The sequence below is a fragment of the Pan paniscus genome, chromosome 1, assembly GCF_029289425.2.
Source record: "Pan paniscus chromosome 1, NHGRI_mPanPan1-v2.0_pri, whole genome shotgun sequence".
NCBI classification, from domain to species: Eukaryota; Metazoa; Chordata; class Mammalia; order Primates; family Hominidae; genus Pan; species Pan paniscus.
The window spans coordinates 110,085,640-110,104,372 of record NC_073249.2 but is presented as its reverse complement, the minus strand read 5'-3'; the positions used below and the strand labels follow the sequence as shown (position 1 = coordinate 110,104,372).

General features: G+C 35.4%; 1 protein-coding gene across 1 annotated transcript in view; it reads right to left on the bottom strand.

The window, feature by feature from the left end:
* MAN1A2 (mannosidase alpha class 1A member 2) overlaps positions 1-18,733 on the bottom strand; it is a 160,214-nt gene that overhangs the window by 72,426 nt on the left and 69,055 nt on the right. The window contains exon 6 of the mRNA XM_003806289.7: positions 14,414-14,508. Within this exon, the coding sequence (XP_003806337.3) occupies positions 14,414-14,508 (95 nt within the window). The remainder of the gene's footprint in view (positions 1-14,413; positions 14,509-18,733) is intronic.

The window sequence follows — 18,733 nt, the reverse complement described above, 5'->3', positions numbered from 1 at the left end:
ATTTGTGGAAGGTATTCTGAATGAAAGCAAAAGAATGGGATTTGTAAAACTATCTGGTCTGAAATATTTAAACATTTTAATATGCAAAAATTTAGAATTGAGAATATCCTAAAATTAAGCAGAATTTGCTCTGAGCAACTGTAGGGAGAATACCTTCTCTAATAAAAGCATAAAAGAGTCAATTGAAAGTGCCAATAATTTCAAATTTAGATAAATATACAAGAATGTATGTTTTTAATAATTTCATTTTAGAAAATAGGTTTATAGCAGAATTATTTTACAGGATACCCAATAAAATAAAACCAATTTGTCAGTGATTAAATACTCAGAAAATTAAATAGTTTTAATGATTTCAGCTCCCCCATTCATTCTTAAATTGTACTCTTATGAATAACACACTATATGGTCATTCTCATTATATGATGCCATAATCTGGCTTATAAAATATTTTTAATATAATGTAAATATTTTATCTATGATATCATTTATGTGGCAACATATTGTTTTACCTTATGGACTACCAAATTTGCTTAACAAATGACCTTACTCTTGAACGTTCAACCTGTACTTATGATTTTGTGAAATACGCCATGATAAACATAATTTTGTAGATGTCTTCCTTAGTCCATACATTCGATTTCTTCGGGCACATTAACAAAGGTTGAATTGCTGGGTCAAAAGAAACAAGCTTTAAGGGCTTTTGACAGATAATACACTAGTCTACAAGTAAAGCTGAAATGTAAGAATGGCTTTCTTCTCACCTTTTTATTATAGCAGATGTTTTAAAAATTTTTTAAGTAAAAACTTCCTTGTTTGACAGCAGATGAATATAACAGCTTTAATTTTTATTTTAAAATGAAGTCTGATTTTTGTTACATTTTCATTTAATTTGAGAGGATATGTAATATACTCATGATTTAAAATTTAAATGGCACTGAAAAAGCATAAAGTAAAAAAAAAAGTATCTCTCTAAGCCCTCTACCTCTTCCAATCACTCTCAGTACCAAAGCAATCTGTTAACACATTCTCATCTATCCTTTTGGAAAACTGCATAAGCATAATTTGAGTTGTCTATTACATTTTAAATACTCACTGGTCTCTTCTAATTTTAATTCTGTATTTTTACAAACTTTTTTCTAAATATGTTTTCAAAGTTAAGATTGTCCTTCAATTATAAGGTAATGTTATTTTTTGTTATTACACAGCCCCTCAGCCAAGCGTAGGATCTGGTTTATTTTTAAGTATATACTGACGTATAATTTACATACAAAAATGCATCCTTTCAGGTACACCATTCAATGGGTTATGACAAATAAAAACAAAGACTGGTATACAAACCAAGTCAATCCTTCCAAAACATGTCCTTATCCCTTTTGCAATCAACACTTCCTCCACCAAGTCTCAAACAACTCTCAATTTGCTTCCTCTCACTACTGATTAGTCTTGCATGTTCTAGAATTTCATACAAACATCATACAGTATATGCTCCTGTGTTTGGCTCTTTCACTCAACATGTCTTTGAGATTCACCCATATTGCTGTGTGTCTCAGCAGTTAGATTCTTTTTATGGCTAAGTGGTATTCCATTGGATGAATATGACAACTATTTACCTATATCCTGTTGATATGATAAACATTTGAAAAACAGTCAAACTGTTTTCCAAAGTGTCTCTACCATTTTACATCCTACCAACCTAAGTTTACTATCTTGCCTTTTCATTGTCTATTTTTCCCATTAGTTGTTTCCTTCTCTATTCCTGCCTTCATTTGGATTCAGTAGTTTTTAGTATTCCATTTTCTTTACCGGCTTATTTTTTTATGACTGCTCTAGGCATTACAACATAAACCATTAACCTTCCCACAGTAGACCTTTATATATTATACCACTTCACATATAATGTAAGGGCTTCACGTCTCCATACTATCCTCTGTGCTACTGTGGTAACAAATTTTTCTCCTATGTATATTATAGGCCCCACTATGCGAGTTATTATTTTTGCTTTAAACAAAGACCAAAACAGAAAAAATAAGCCTTTTATATTTATTCAAATATTTACTGCTTCCAGTGCCCTTCCCTTCTTTGTGTAAATCTGTTTTTCCATCTGGTGTCATTAGAAAGTTCCTTAAAATTTCTAACAATACAGGTATGTTGGCAATAAATTCTCTAAGCTTTTGTTTGCCTGAAAATGTCTTAATTTCACCTTTGTTTTTAAAGAATATTTTCAGTGGCTATAGAATTCGAGATCGACTTTTTTCTTTCAACACTTTCAAGATGCATTCGATTGTTTTCTGGATTGTATTGCTTATGATAAGAAGGAAGTATTTCTATTTTGGTTCCCCAATGTAAATGTCTTTCTTCTCTGGCTGTTTAACTTTTCTTTTTCTAGTCACAGATTTTCAGACGTCATGTTTCTTTATATTTATCCTGCTGGGTTCCATCAAATGTTGGAATCTGTGAATTTACAGCTGTTTAACAAATCTGAAAAATTTCTAGACATTACTTCTTTAAAAACAGGCATATCTCAGAGATATTATGGGCCTGGTTACAGACTACCTCCATAAAGCAAATATTGCAACAAAATGAGTCACACAAACTTTTTCGTATCTCAGTATATATAAAAGTTATATTTACATTATACTGTAGCCTTTTAAATGTGCAACAGCATTATGTGGAAATAATGTTCATATCTTAATTTGAAAAATACTTTATTGCTAAAAATGCAAATGATCTTCTGAGACTTTCAGCAAGTCATACTCTTTTTTGATGGTGGAGGGTCTTGCCTTGATGATGATGGTTGCTGACTGATCAGGGTGGTGGCTGCTGAAGGCTGGGGTGGCTGGGGCAATTTCTTAAAATGAGACAACAATAAAGTCTGCTGTATTGATTGATTCTTCCTGTTTGATTTCTCTGCAAGACGAAAGATCTCTCTGTAGCTTGTGGTGCTGTTTGATAGCATTTTGTCCACAGTAAAAATTCTTTCAAACTTGGAGGCCACTCTCATATCCTGACACTGCTGCATCAACTAAGTTTACGTAGTATTCTAAATCCTTATTGTCATTTCAACAATGTTCACAGCTTCTTCACCAGGAGTAGATTCCATCTCAAGAAACCACTTTCTCTGCTCATCTGTAAGAAGCAACTCCTCATCCATTCAAGTCTTATCATAAGACTGCAGTAACTCAGTCCTATCTTCAGGCCCCACTTCTAATTCTGGTTCTCTTGCTATTTCCACCACAGCTACAGTTACTTCCTCCACTTGAGTTTGAACCCCTCAAAATCACCCATGAGGACTGGAATCACATTCTTCCAAACTCCTGTTTGATACTTTGACCTCCTCTCAAGAATCACAAATGTTCTTAATGGCATCTAGAATAGTGACTCCTTTCCAGAAGATTTTCCATTTACTTTGCTGAGATCTGTCAGAGGAATCACTATATATGGCAGCTATAGCCTTACAAAATGCATTCTTTAAATAATAAGACTTGAGAGTCTTAATCACTCCTTGACCCATGGGCTGCAGAATGGATGTTGGCAGGCATGAAAACAACATTAATCTTGGGCATCTTCACTGCAGAAAATGGGTGACCAGGTACGCTGTCAATGAGCAGTAATATTTTGAAAGAGATTTTTGCTTAGCAGTAGGTTTCAACAGTGGGCTTAAACTCTGCCATCAACAGATGTGCTCTCATCTGAACTTTGTTGTTCCACTTACAGACCACACAGGGAGTAGACATAGCAAAATTCTTAAAGGCCCTAGGATTTTTAGAACAGTAAATGAGAACTAGCTTCAACTTAAAATCATCAGCTCTATCAGCCCCCAACAAGAGTCAGCCTGTCCTTGAAAGCCAAGCATTGACTTCTCTTTAGCTATGAGATGGCATCTTCTTCCAGTAGAAACCTGTTTCATCTACACTGAAAATCTGTTGTTTAGTGTAGCCACCTTCAACAATTACCTTAGCTAGATCTTCTGGATCACTTGCTGCAATTTCTACATCAGCACTTACTGCTTCACCTGTCACCTTTATGTTTTGGAGACAGCTTCCTTCTTTAAACTTTATAATCAACCTCTGTAAGCCTCAAACTCTTCTGCAGCTTCCTCACCTCTCTTAGCATTCACAGACGTGAAGAGAGTTAGGGCCTTGCTCTGCATTAGGCTTTGGCTTAAGAGAATGTTGTAGCTGGTTTCATCTTCTACACAGACCACTCAAACTTTCTCCATGTTGGCAATATAGCTATTTCACTTTCTCATCATTCATGTGTTCACTGGCATAGCACTGTTAATTTCCTTCAAGAACTCTTCCTTTGCATTCACAACTACTCTGACTGTTAGGCACAAGAGGCCTAGTTTTTGGCATGCCTTCCTCACTAAGCTTAATTACTTCACATGCCTTCCTCACTAAGCTTAATTATTTCCAACTTTTTTTTTTTTTTTTGAGACAGAGTCTTGCTCTTGTCACCCAGGCTGGCATGCAGTGGCGCAATCTTAGCTCACTGCAACCTCCGCCTCCCAGGTTCAAGCGATTCTCTTGCCTCAACCTCCCAAGTAGCTGGGATTACAGGCATGCACCACCATGCCCAGCGAATTTCTGTATTTTTAGTAAACATGGGGTTTCATCACATTGGCTAAGCTGGTCTGGAACTCCTGACCTCAGCTGATCCACCTTCCTCGGCCTCCCAAAGTGCTGGGATTACAGGTGTGAGCCACTGTGCCTGGCTGGGTTTTTTTCTGTTTTTTTGTTTTGTTTTGTTTTTTGAGACAGGGTCTGGCTCTGTCCCCCAGGCTGGAGTGCAGTGGCACAATTTCAGCTCACTGCAAGCTCCGCCTCCTGGACTCACACAGTCCTCCTACCTTAGCTTCCCAAGTAGCTGGAGCTATGGGCATGCACCATCATGCTGCATTAGTCCATTTTCACACTGCTGATAAAGACATACCTGAGACTGGGCAATTCACAAAAGAAAGAAGTTTAATGGCCTTACAGTTCCACGTGGCTGGGGAGGCCTCACAATCATGGTGGAAGGTGAAAGGCACATCTCACATGGTGGCAGACAAGAGAAAAGAGCTTGTGTAACAAAACTCCCCTTTTTAAAACCATCAGATCTCGTGAGACTTATTCACTATCACAAGAATAGCACGATTCAATTACCTCCCGCTGAGTCCCTCCCACAACACATGGGAATTCAAGATGAGATTTGGGTGGGGACACAGCCAAACCACATCATTTGGCCCCTGGCCCCTCCCAAATCTCATGTCCTCACATTTCAAAACCAATCATGCCTTCCCAACAGTCCCCCAACGTCTTATTTCAGCATTAACTCAAAAGTCCATGGTCCAAAGTCTCATCTGAGACAAGGCAAGTCCCCTCTGCCTACATGTCTGTAAAGTCAAAATCAAGTTAGTTACTTTATAGATACAATGGGTGTACAGGCATTAGGTAAATACAGCCATTCCAAATGGGATAAATTGGCCAAAACAAAGGGCTACAGGCCCCATGCAAGTCTGAAATCCATTGGGTCAGTCAAGTCTTAAATCTCCAAAATGATCTCCTTTGACTCCATATCTCACATCCAGGTCACACTGATGCAAGAGGAGGACTCCCACAGCCTTGGGCAGCTCTGCCCCTATGGCTTTGCAGGGTATAGCCCAACCTCCTGGGTGCTTGAACTGGCTGGCATTGAGTACAGCTTTTCCAGGTGCATGATGCAAGCTGTTCGTGGATCTACCATTTTGGGGTCTGGAGGACAGTTGCCCTCTTCTCCCAGCTCCACTAGGTGGTGCCGCAGCAGGTACTCTGTGTTGGGGCTCCAACCCCACATTTCCCTTCGGCCCTCCCCTAGCAGAGGTTCTCCATGAGAGAGAGTCGTGTCCCTGCAGCAAACTTCTACCTGGACATGCAGGTATTTCCATACATCCTGTGAAATCTAGGCAGAGGTTCCCAAACCCCAATTCTTGACTTCTGTGCACTGGCAGGCTCAACACCACATGGAAGCTTGAGGCTTGCATGCTCTGAAGCCATAGCCTGAGCTTTAGGTTGGCCCCTTTCAGCCACAGCTAGAGAGGCTGGGATACAGGGCACCAAGTCCCTAGGCTGCACACAAGGGGACCCTGGGCCTGGCCCACGAAACCACTTTTTCCTCCTAGGCCTTGGGCCTGTGATGGGAGGGGCTGCCATGAAGACCTCTGACATGCCCTGGAGACATTTTCCCCATTGTCTTGGGGGTTAACATTCGGCTCCCTGTTACTTATGCAAATTTCTACAGCAGGCTTGAATTTCTCCTCAGAAAATGGGCTTTTCTTTTCTGTCACATTGTCAGGCTGCAAATTTTCTGAACTTCTATGCTCTGCTTCCCTTATAAAACTGAATGCCTTTAACAGCACCCAAGTCACCTCTTGAATGCTTTGCTGCTTAGAAATTTCTTCCGCCAGATACCCTAGATCATCTCTCTCAAGTTCAAGGCTCCACACATCTCTAGGGCAGGAGCAAAATGCCACCAGTCTCTTTGCTAAAACATAACAAGAGTCACCTTTGCTTCATTTCCCAAGAAGTTCCTCGTTTCCATCTGAGACCACTTCAGCCTGGTCTTTATTGCCTATATCGCTATCAGCATTTTAGGTAAAGCCATTCAACAAGTCTCAAGGAAGTTCCAAACTTTCCCACATTTTCCTGTCTTCTTCTTCTCCAACCTCTGCCTGTCACCCAGTTCCAAAGTTGTTCCACATTTTCAGGCATCTTTTCAGCGATGTCCCACTCTACTGGTACTTGCTGCTTCACCCATCACCTTTATGTTTTGGAGGCAGATTCCTTCCTTAAACCTCGTGAACCAACCTCTGCAAGCCTCAAACTTTTCTCCTGCAGCTTCCTCACCTCTCTTAGCATTCACAGAAGTAAAGAGAGTTAGGGCCTTCCTCTGCATTAGGCTTTGGCTTAAGAGAATGTTGTAGCTGGGTTCACCTTCTACACAGACCACTCAAACTTTCTCCATGTCGGCAATACGGCTATTTCACTTTCTCATCATTCTTGTGTTTCACTGGCATAGCATTGTTAATTTCCTTCAAGAACTCTTCCTTTGCATTCACAACTTGGCGGACTGTTTGGCACAAGAGGCCTAGCTTTTGGCCTATCTCAGCTTTTGACATGACTTTCTCACTAAGCTTAATTATTTCTAGGTTTTTTTTTTTTTTTTTTTTTTTTTTTTGAGACAGGGTCTGGCTCTGTCACCCAGGCTGGAGTGCAGTGGCAGGATCTCAGCTCACTGCAAGCTCTGCCTCCTGGGCTCAAGCAATCCTCCCACCTTGGCTTCCCAAGTAACTGGTACTACAGGCACACACCACCATGCTCAGCTAATTTTTGTATTTTTTGTAGAGGCAGGGTCTCACTATGTTGCCCAGGCTGGTCTCGAACTCCTAGGCTCAAGCAATCTGCATGCCTCAGCCTCCCAAAATGCTGGGATTACAGGTGTGAGCCACCACGCCCAGCCTATTTCTAACTTTTAATTTAAAGTGAGAGACATGCTATTCTTCTTGTCTCTTGAATACATCAAGGCCACTGAAAGGTTATTTATTGGCATTGTTCTGTCTCAGGGAGTAGGGAAGCCCAAGGAGAAGGAGAGAGAAGGGAGAATGGCCAATCTGTGGAGCTGTCAGAACAGAGACAACATTTAGTGATTAAGTTTGCCATCATCTATGACTGCTAGTTCATGGTGCCCTAGAGTAATAAGAAAGATCACCGATCACATATTACTATAACAGATGTAATAATAATGAAAAGTTTTAAAATATTGTGACAATTATCAAAATGTGATATATGCTGTTGGAAAAATAGCCCCGATAGACTTGCTCAACACAGGGTTGACACAAATCATCAATTTGTTTAAAAAAAAGAAAAAGGAAAAAAAGAATATCTGCAAAGAACAATTAAGTGAAGCACAATAAAACAATTCATGCTTGTAGTTTTTCTGCCACTCCTCCCACTCCCAAATTCGCCACTCCCATCACTCCATTACAGGTACGTTAAGCCATCTGACACCGCCCCATAGGTCACTGGATATGCTTCTCTCCATACTCCAGCTTTTTATTTCTCTTTCTGTGCTTCAGTTTAGGTGGTTTCTATTGTTTTGTCTTCAAGCTTACTGATCTTTTCTGATGCAGTGTCAAATCTGCCTTTAAGCTTGTCAAGTAAATTTTTTATTTCATATATTTCTCACCTTTAGAAGTTCCACTTTGGTCCTTTTTAAAATCTCTTTTCTCATTCTTCACATTTGCCTTTAAATCCTCAAGCACACTTACAATAGCTATGTAAAGTCCTTTACTGCTATCTCCATCACCTCTGTTATTTCCATGTCTGTTTCTATAAACAGATTTTTCTCTGGGCTACAGAATAATGGGCTACATTTTTCTGCTGCTTCTTTGCATGCCATAAAGTAAAGTAATTTTGGATTGGATTACGGATATTATAAAAGTATATTGTTGGATATCTGAATTTTATTTTCTTTCTTTAAAACATGTTCAGTTTTCTTTTAAACATATTCAGACAAGCAGAGAGCCAAATCATGAATAAGCTCCCGTTCAGAATTGCTGCAAAGAGAATAAAATATTCAGGAATAGAGCTAACAAGGGAAGTGAAGGGCCTCTTCAAGGAGAACTACAAACCACTGCTCCAGGAACTCAGAGAGGATACAAGCAGATGGGAGAACATTCCACGCTCATGGATAGAAAGAATCAGTATCACGAAAATGACCATACTGCCCAAAACAATTTATAGATTCAATGCTATTTCCATTAAATCACTGACATTCTTCACAGAATTAGAAAAAACTATTTTAAAATTCATATGGAACCAAAAAAGAGCTCAGATAGCCAGGACATTCCTAAGCAAAAAGAACAAAGCTGGATGCATCACATTACCCAACTTCAAACTATACTATTAATAGCAAAAAAATTTGCAATTTATATGACAAAGTACTAATCTAGCTAATACACAAAAATACCTTAAGGATTGATTTTTTAAAAAATAGCCAATAAAACAAACAAAGGACATAAAAAGGCTATCTACTGAATAAAATAAATTCAATCTCACTCAAAAATTAATAAACATTGGAACAAGATTTTATATTTACCTATCTGATAAATAAAAGTAAACCATATTTTCAAAAGGTTCGATAAGAGCCATTCTCACACACTTATTAAGGAAATGTCAACTGGCATATCCTCTCTAGAAGACAGTACCTATCAACAGAAAAAATGTATATAATTCTTTGATCCACTATTTCTACTAAAGTCATACCAACACATGTCTATGTACACATACACACACACACCATTCCCAAAATATGCAGGATACTTCTTCCAATATTTTTTGATAGTATTAAAATCTAGAAATAATCTAATAGTTCACTAATACAGAATTAATTTTAAGTCACAATATTTTCATAAGCATTATATTACGAAGCTCTTAAAAATAATGAGATTATATATAAAGTGTTGATACAGAATAATTTTTTAGATCTATTGCTAAATGATGTAAAATGTCAATATTGTCAGACTGAATAACAAAATTTGTATTATGAACCAAACTATATGCTGTCTCCAAAAGCAGGACTATAGTTAAAACAATACAGTGAAGCTGAAAATAAATGGAAAAAAAGAGATAAACCATGAAAACAGTAAGCATAAAGTAGAGCAGCTACATTAATATCTGATAAACTTCAAGACAAAAACATTACCAGAGATGAAGACACAGTGGAATAACACAACGCTCAAGTAATCAGAAAGCATATAATAAACGTGTAAGTACTTAAGAGTAAAGCTTCATCAAAATGCATGAAGCAAAAAATTGACGGAAATAGAGAAGAGACAATTCCACAATCATACTTGGGATATTTTAACACTTCATTTCAGGAATGCATAAAACAATTATACCAAAAAAAAATCAGGAAAGATACACATGATCTAAACACCATTAACCACCTTAACCTAACTGATATATACAGAATGTTACACCCAACAACTGCAGAATACACATCCTTATCAAGTGTATTTACCAAGAAAGACCATATGCGGAGCTATAAACAAGTTGTAATAAATTTGAAAGGATTCAAATTATAGAGTAATTTTTATGATCACAATGAAATTAAATTAGAAATCAAAACAATAAGATATCTAAGAAACATCCTAAAATTTGGCAATTGAACCACACAATTATAAAAAACTAATACATTGAAGAAAAAATTCTACAGGAAATGAGAAATTATTTTGAACTGAATAATAACCAAAAAAAAATCAAAATTTCTGGAATGCAGCTAAAGCAGTCCTTGGAGGGAAATTTATAGCTCTATAGAAAAACAGTAGTTTATGGGGGGAAAAGAGAGAAAGATACAAGATCAGTGTAGAAAGATACAACCTACAGTTCCAATGTAAGGAGCCAGAAAAAGAGCAAAGTAACTCCAATAAGAAAAGAGAAGGAAATAATAAAAATAAACCAGAAATCAATAAAACCAAAAAAAAAGTAAAAATTAACAAAAACAGAAGTACTTTTTTGAAAAGATTAACAAAATTGACAAATGCCTCATTAAACTAGTAAAGAGAAAAGAAAGAATACAAATTACTAGAATCAGGAATGAAAGTGGTTGTTGCTATAGAATCTACAAAGATGAAAGGTAAAACAAAGTAACACAAGAACAACTTTACACCAAATTTTCTAATTTAAGTGAAATAAAGAAATTTATTTAAAATTAACTAAAACTGACACAAAATAAAACAAAATCTGAATATAAGATATATGTTTATATATCTCATATATAAATATATATAAATTTATATATAAATTTTCTTTTATATGTATACATATAAATTTACATATATACTATATATATATACACACAGACACACACACACACACAAATATGAAAATTTGGGCAGGGTACAGTGGCTCACACCTGTAATCCTAGCACCTTGGGAGGCCAAGGAGGGAGGATCACTTGAGCTCGGGAGTTTGGGACCAGACTAGGCAAGACAGTGAGAGCCCACCTCTACAAAAATAAACAAAATTACCTGGGTGTGGTGTCACACACCTGTAGTCTCAGCTACTAGAGAGGCTGAGATGGGGGGATCACTTAAGCCCGGCAGGTCAAGGCTGCAGTGAGCTGTGATTGTGCCATTGTACTCCAGTCTGTACAAAAGCGCAAGACCTTGTCTCTAAACCAGCCCCCTCCAAACACACACACACAAATTTTAATTTGTTATTAAAAACTTTCCAACAAAGAAAATTTCTGGCTCAGGTAGTTGCATTTAGGTCCATCTATCAAACAGTTAAGAAAGAAGTAACTACAGCACTCCACGAATTAATTCTGCAAACAAAAATTTTAATAATTTAATAATATCTCATTTAATAAGACCAGGTAACTCACACCAAAATCTGACAAAGACATTCCAAAAATAAAATTCCTACCAATATCCATCATATAATTTCAAAGGGTATTAGGAAATAAAATACAGCAAAATATAAAAAGGATACATTATGGCCAAGGAATATCTAAGGAATTCAAGGTTGATTTAACATTTGAAAATCTTACAAGTAATTTACCATATTAAAAGAATAAAGGTGAAAAACCTTATGATTATCTCCATAGATGGAAAAAAAGTATCTGGCAACATTTAACATCCATTCATGATAAAACAACAACAAGAACATCTCAGTGAAATAGGAATAGAAGGAAATTTCCTCAATGTGATAAAGGAAATTGATATAACTGATGAAAACTCCACAACTAATGCCATATTTCAATTTTTTTAGAAAAGCAGTATTTCAAAGCTTTTATGGAAATCTCGAAGAATGTAAAAAATATAGATGGAGATGATTTTTTAACCAAGACTGTAAACTAAAAGTTATAAAACATATATTTGTATATATAAAAGTTTAAAACTTATGAGTCATAAATTATTATAAAGACAACAGACCAACAGAAGAGTAGAGAGAGAATTAATTATATAATCTACAAAACACTTTATAAATTAATTAGAAAAAGACAAAGAACTCAAGCAAGACTTAGGAATAGAAAATTCATCAAAAAGCAAATCTACATGCCCAATAAATTTATGAAAAGGATGTTCAAAATTCACTAGTCAGAAAATACAATGAATATTTTATAGCAACCATCGTGTCAAAAATTAAAAAGAATTTATACCTGCAGACATTTAGAGACTCTCACATATTGTTGGTGGAAATGTACTACAGCCTTTCTGGAACACATTTTGGCAATATCTATTAAATTTAAAAATACATATCCCTTTGATCCAGGAACGCTACATCTAGAAATCTGTCCCACAGATTTAAAAAAAAAAAAAAAAAAGCATATGCTTTTTGATCCAGCAATTGTATTCTTGAGAACCATTTTCCAAGAAATAAAATTCCTACTACACAAGAACATGTATAACAGGATGCTATTGTAGCAATGTTTGTGGTAGGAAAATAATGGAAACAAATACCACTGATATGAAAATTAGTGAATAAATTATAGTATAACTATCCCATTTCTCACTTGGTATTCATCACAAAGATTTATTTAGATCTTTATTGAGTAACCTGGAATCGTATTTCCATGGAGTATTATTGAGTAAGAAAGATAAGCAGAAAAGCAAGCCATTAAAGTGATAAACCAAATAAACATTACAAAAAAAGTTCTGCTTTTGTTTCTGTCTGCTGTATCATATTGTAGAAGATAAATATGATAGATTATTAAGATGGGTTGGCTTTCAGTCATCAAGACTAAGGGAAGGCCTATGTGTGGGAAATGCGTAGACCCCAGCCAAAAAAAAAAATTTTTCAAAAACAGGTAAATAATGCTAGGTGCAGTGGCTCACACCTATAATCGCAGCACTGAGGTAGGAGGATCACTTGAGCCTAGGAATTCGAGATCTGCCTAGGCAACAAAATAAGATCCCTTCTCTGCAAAAAATTTACTTAAAAAGTTTTAAATAGGTAAATAATTACATACATGATATAAAAACTCAAGTAAAATTATGTATTTGTTTACATACCAAAGAAATTAAATTAAAATTAATCTTATAAAAAGCTCACAATATGGTCCTTGGAAACCTTTTTACTTTAATCTCAATCTTAAATTAGAAGTTCTGCAATTTAATCTTGATTTTCAAGTTCTTTTCCTCTATGTAGACAAAAAAAGAGCCTCCAGTCTGTCTTCCTGTCGGAATTAAGTTTTAATTATTATCTAAGTAGATAATAATGTCTGATTCTGACGATGATCCTGAAGGAAATATCACAAAATCTGTCACAAAACTAAGGAAAGAGAACAAGCGTATACACAACATCACTTGGCCATATCCTTCCATGGAGCTTGCTCTGGAACTCCAGCCAGCTTTTTCCTCACCAAAGAGGTAATCTGCACTATACATAGTGCATGAAATCAGAGATAGTAAAGTTAGATTTAATGTTCAGTATTAAATGCTGCTGACATCTCAATGTAAATCTAAACTCAATAAAGTTCTTCAATTAGAAAAATTTTACTAAAGTCAAGTTGTTTTTAAAAATAATGTCATAGATTCACATCTCCAGAAAAATAAATGTTCCTAACTTTTATTCTAAAGGGTCTGAGTGCAAAGAGAACAACAATCAAATTTTTAGGTAATTTCCAAGTTCCAACATTATGATGAATAAATTTTACTAGGAGAAAAAATGAGCACAACAAATTTCAGTCAGCACAAATTACTTAAATGCAAGTTCAAATATGTTGACATTATTCAAATGTTAATTGTATATCTTTACATAATTTATAAAGTTGTCCAAAGAAAACATTTCATCTATTTCTAAGTAAAAAAACCAATGTTTTCGATTAGAATAAAACAGATTATAAAGATTGATGCTTAAGAGTTCACTTTGAACTTCACTAGTGTAGATGCTATAATAAAAACCCCGCAGTCAACATCATAAATTATGTCTTTCTTTATCTTTAATATGACATTCAGCAATAGGAAGCCCTCATTTCTAGGTATATTATTTTCTATTTTCACTTAGAAGATCAGGAGGTGGTATATAAAAAGAAAAAGAGGGAGGATGTACTTTGACTCTATTCTAGCACTAAATGGAAATGAATAAGCAAATAAAAGAAACAAATATTGTATACCATACAGGTGAGGAAGAGAAATCTAGACTTAGAGAAACGAGTAGTAAAAACTGCAATGAAGTTAAGACAATTAACCTGTTTCAAAGGACTTATTTTAAAAATCAGAAAATGTTTTAAAGAAACACATTTATGCATATACACAAAAGAAAACAAAGATTATATAGAGAGAGAAAAACAATATGTCTTTAAAAAAATGTGGGGGTGACTCATTAGAAATTTCTAAGACTAAAAAGGTCAAAATAATTCTTCCAGAATAAGAATACCCACATAGAGTTACCTTTTCAAATTCACCATTGCCCAAGGAATCCCAGTAGGCGTGTTAAAGGCAGGAAGGAGTTTCTCAGCCAATTGCACTGCTTTCATCTTGAATACCTGAGATTTAAAACATGAATATTCATAAATTATAGCCATTAGTAAGCATTTACTTATTGCTCTCTCTCTCATAGTATACATAGCACAAGGTACCGGGTACACGGGAGCACAGGGTGGGAAAAAGCATCTCATTGGTACCAGGCAGCATTTGGCAATCAGAGAGCATGTTTGCAAACTGGATACTAAGGAAAGCTAACCATGCAAAAGGCCTAAAACAACAATTAATTGAAAAGGAAGGACATAGTTTTGGTGTTGATAGTCTATTTTCATCTGGCAAAAAATTTAAGAAGAAACATTAGGCTATGGACTTTTCATCCAAGGTAAACAGGTTTAGTTCAAAATATAAGCAAAAGAAAGAGGTAACTCAATTTGCATAAATGCCCTTAAATTACTCTGAACATGTTATGTCTCAAAATTTTCCATCAAGGTTTAATCATATGATAAAAAAGGAAAGAAAACATTTGAGTTCACATACTAAGTTTACTTTGAGAGTTATAAATGTTTCATTTGTCAGTTCCAATTGCTGCTTTTTTGGTATCCAAAAATAATTGCCTAAATATCAGTGGTTTCCAAACTTTTAAAATCATATAGATAGTAAAATTTCTACTATTTCCTTAGCATGTAGTATTATCAAGATGTATGTAGAAAAATTTCTACTATTTTCTTAGTACATCCCAATAGGTAAGTGTGTGTACGTAACTTTAGAGACCACTGACTTACAGATTCCAAACTGTGACTGGGTCATAATGTTCTATTAGGAAAAGTAGCACATTCTCTTATATGCATCAAGCCTATCCCCTCTCAAATGGTCTCCAAATTGACTAGTTATTTAAAATTCCATCTTTTTACTGCAGCCAAATACTTTTGATAAAAATATTATTAGATTCTTCTAATAACATAATAAGTAGTTGAAGATCTGGAATGAATCAAAATTTTGAGTTGAGATTATATTATAACAAAGCATACCAACATTACTGGGGATAGAAAATATTAGAGAGAAATATGTACAAGTAGATAAGGAAATATCATAGAGGTAACGCATCCCCATTACTCTCTCCTTCATGCACTCTCCTTCATTCACTGTCCCTCATTAAGATGTTCCAAAGTTCCCTCAACAAGGCACAAGCTTCTTAGCAGAACTTTTAATTAGATATATTCACACATCTACAATTTACCATTTCCTTCAATATCTACTTTAACATCAAAACGCCAAAGAAAAACATTATAATTTAAAGTCAAAGTTGTAATAATGTTCTCATATTCATCTCATTAATTAGGAAAAGCAAATGTAAAATCAGTTCTCTCTTTATTAACATTTACATGTTAGTAAAGACAAGTTACCTTATAGAGCAAACAGTATTGCTTCTGTTTACCATAAAGACAAAGAAATCAACTTTCTTATGTAGAAACTAATATTAATACTATATCTTTGTTAATCACACATTTTGTATCATATCTTTTCTACATATAAAATTAAAACTGATAAAATGACCTATGAACTTTTTCTAAATAGAAAGCATGCTCAATTCACTTCCAGAATAAACCAATAATATATTGTCTAATTTTCAACTAAAAATATTGTATCATTAATAGCAATTAACATATAAACAGTTATAGTAGACAGGTCTAAAAGAAAACAACACCCTAATGTCATTGAGAAAAAATCCCTTACATAGTATATAAATCTTAATTTATAAATATATAAACTCTTTAACAATATATTTTAGACTTATCTTCCCTATTTTCAGAAAAATATTTTGGTAGGCAACAGCAAATTAGTTTTCAGTATGCAATGCAGGCAAATAATACAAAATCCAAAAAGTATCAAAAGTAAAAAATTAAGTCTCTTTTTCAGTTCTGTCCCTCAGCCACACAATTCCTTTTACAATGCAACCACCTGTTAGCTTCTTTGTATTTTGTGCCAAATCAGTCCCATGGTATACATGGTTCCTGGTCATGTCACATAAAATCCTCATTCCCAAACCTCACAAAAACAGAAATTCTGTTGCAATTTACACACACTCAGAGTCTTTGTCTCTCTCTAACACAGAATATCACACATTCTAAACTTGTTACTTTAACATATTGTTTTGTACCTTGGAGAGCTTTCCAAAGCAGCCTACAAAGGACTACCATCTCATTCTCTTTGGTGGCTGCAGAATTTCCTCTTTTATGGATACACTGTAATTTATTTACTCAGTCCTCTATTAATGGACATTTAATTTGTTTCTACAGTATATGGCTATCTAAGATAAATTCCAGAAGTGAATTTGTTGTCTCAATCAGTATAAGCATTTGAAATTTTGGTAAGTTACTACCAATTTGCCCTCCATATATGCTTTACTAATTTATACTTCTACCAGCAATTTATGAGTGGCTTTTTCATGATATCCTGTTAACACAAAGAGCTTTAAAGTATAAGTAACGAAAGTTAGGCTGGGCGTGGTGGCTCACCCCTATCATCCCAGCACTTTGGGAGGCAAAGGTGGGTGGATCACCTGAGGCCAGAGGTTTGAGGCTGGCCTGGCCAACATGGTGAAACCCCATCTCTACTAAAAACACAAAAAATTAGCCAGGTGTGGTGGTGCGCCCCTATAGTCCCAGCTACTCAGGAGGCTGAGGCCGGAGAATCATTTGAACCCGGGAGGCGGAGGTTGCAGTGAACCCAGATCACACCACTGCACTCCAGCCTGGGCAACAGAGCGAGAAAAAAAAAGTAAGACAACACAATAGGTAACACAGAACCACTGTAGATTCTTGAGGAGGGAACTGACATTAGGATCTATATATGCTTCTTATGCTTGTTTTCTCTATTAGAGTACTTAAGTTACTAAGATAATATTTTTGCAGCCTATTCTCAATCTAGCAGTCAATGTGGGAGTGTTAAATAGAAGTCAACAGTTTAGAACCCTCAAATGGCTCCCTATCTCAGAGCAAAAGCCACAGTCCTTAAAAAGGGTATATACCTATATCAAAGATGTATCCCCATTACCTTCTATGGCTTCACCCCCTCCTTCATGCACTCTCCTTCATTCACTCTGTCCCTCAGTCACTCTACATTAGCTCCATTCGCCTCTTTTGTTGTTCTGTAAGGATGCCAGGTATGTTTTCGTTTCACTGTCTTTTTATTTGCTACGCCTATTAAATGTTCTTACAAAAAATATCCTCACCCACTATTCTCCTTCAGGTCTCACACAAATGTTACCTTTTCATGGACTCCCTAACCATCCTATTTGAAATTTAAAATCCTTTATGCCCCATCCCACTTTATTTTTCTCCTTGGTGCTTACTGCTAACAGTGTATGTTCCATCATGTATAATGACAGAGATAGTGCTAAGAAATGCATCATTAGGCAATTTTGTCATTGTGCAAACATCATAGGGTATACTTACACAAACCTAGATGGTAAGGCCTACCACACATCTAGGTTATATGGTACAGCCTATGACTCCTATACTACAAACCTATATAGCATGTTACTGTATCGAACGTTGTAGGTAATTTTAACACAATGGTAAGTATTTGTTTACCTAAACATAGAAAAAGTACAGTAAAAATACAGAATACAAGATTAAAAATGGTATATCTGTACAGGGCACTGACCATGAACGAAACCTGCAGGACTGAAAATTCTCTGGCGAGTCAGAGGATGAGTGGTGAGTGAATGTGAAGGCCTAGGACATTACTGAACATTACTGTAGATTTAAACACTGTACACTTAGGCTACACTAATTTATTTTTTACAATTATCCTTCAAAATAATTAATTAACTTTGGCTTACTGTAACCTTACCATATAAACTTTTTAGGGTTTTTCTTTTTAACTCTTTGACTCTTTTATAATAACATTTAGCTTAAAAACACAAATATATTTTACAGCTGTACAAAAATATTTTCTTTCCTTATATCCTGATCCTATAAGCTACTTTCTATTAAAATTTTTTTTTTTACTTTTTAAACTTTTTTGTTAAAAACTAAGACACAAACACAAACATTGGCCTAGGCCTACACAGGGTCAGGATCATTAAAACATCACTAGGAAATAAGAATTTTGCAGCTCCATTATAATTTCATGCAACCACCAACATATCCATTGTTGACTGAAACACAGTTATGTGGTACATGACTGTGTATGTGTATACATACATACTCTCTCACTTATCTATCTTATTTATTTATTGCCTATTACCCCACAGTAAACCATAAGCCATAGGGGTACAAGAAT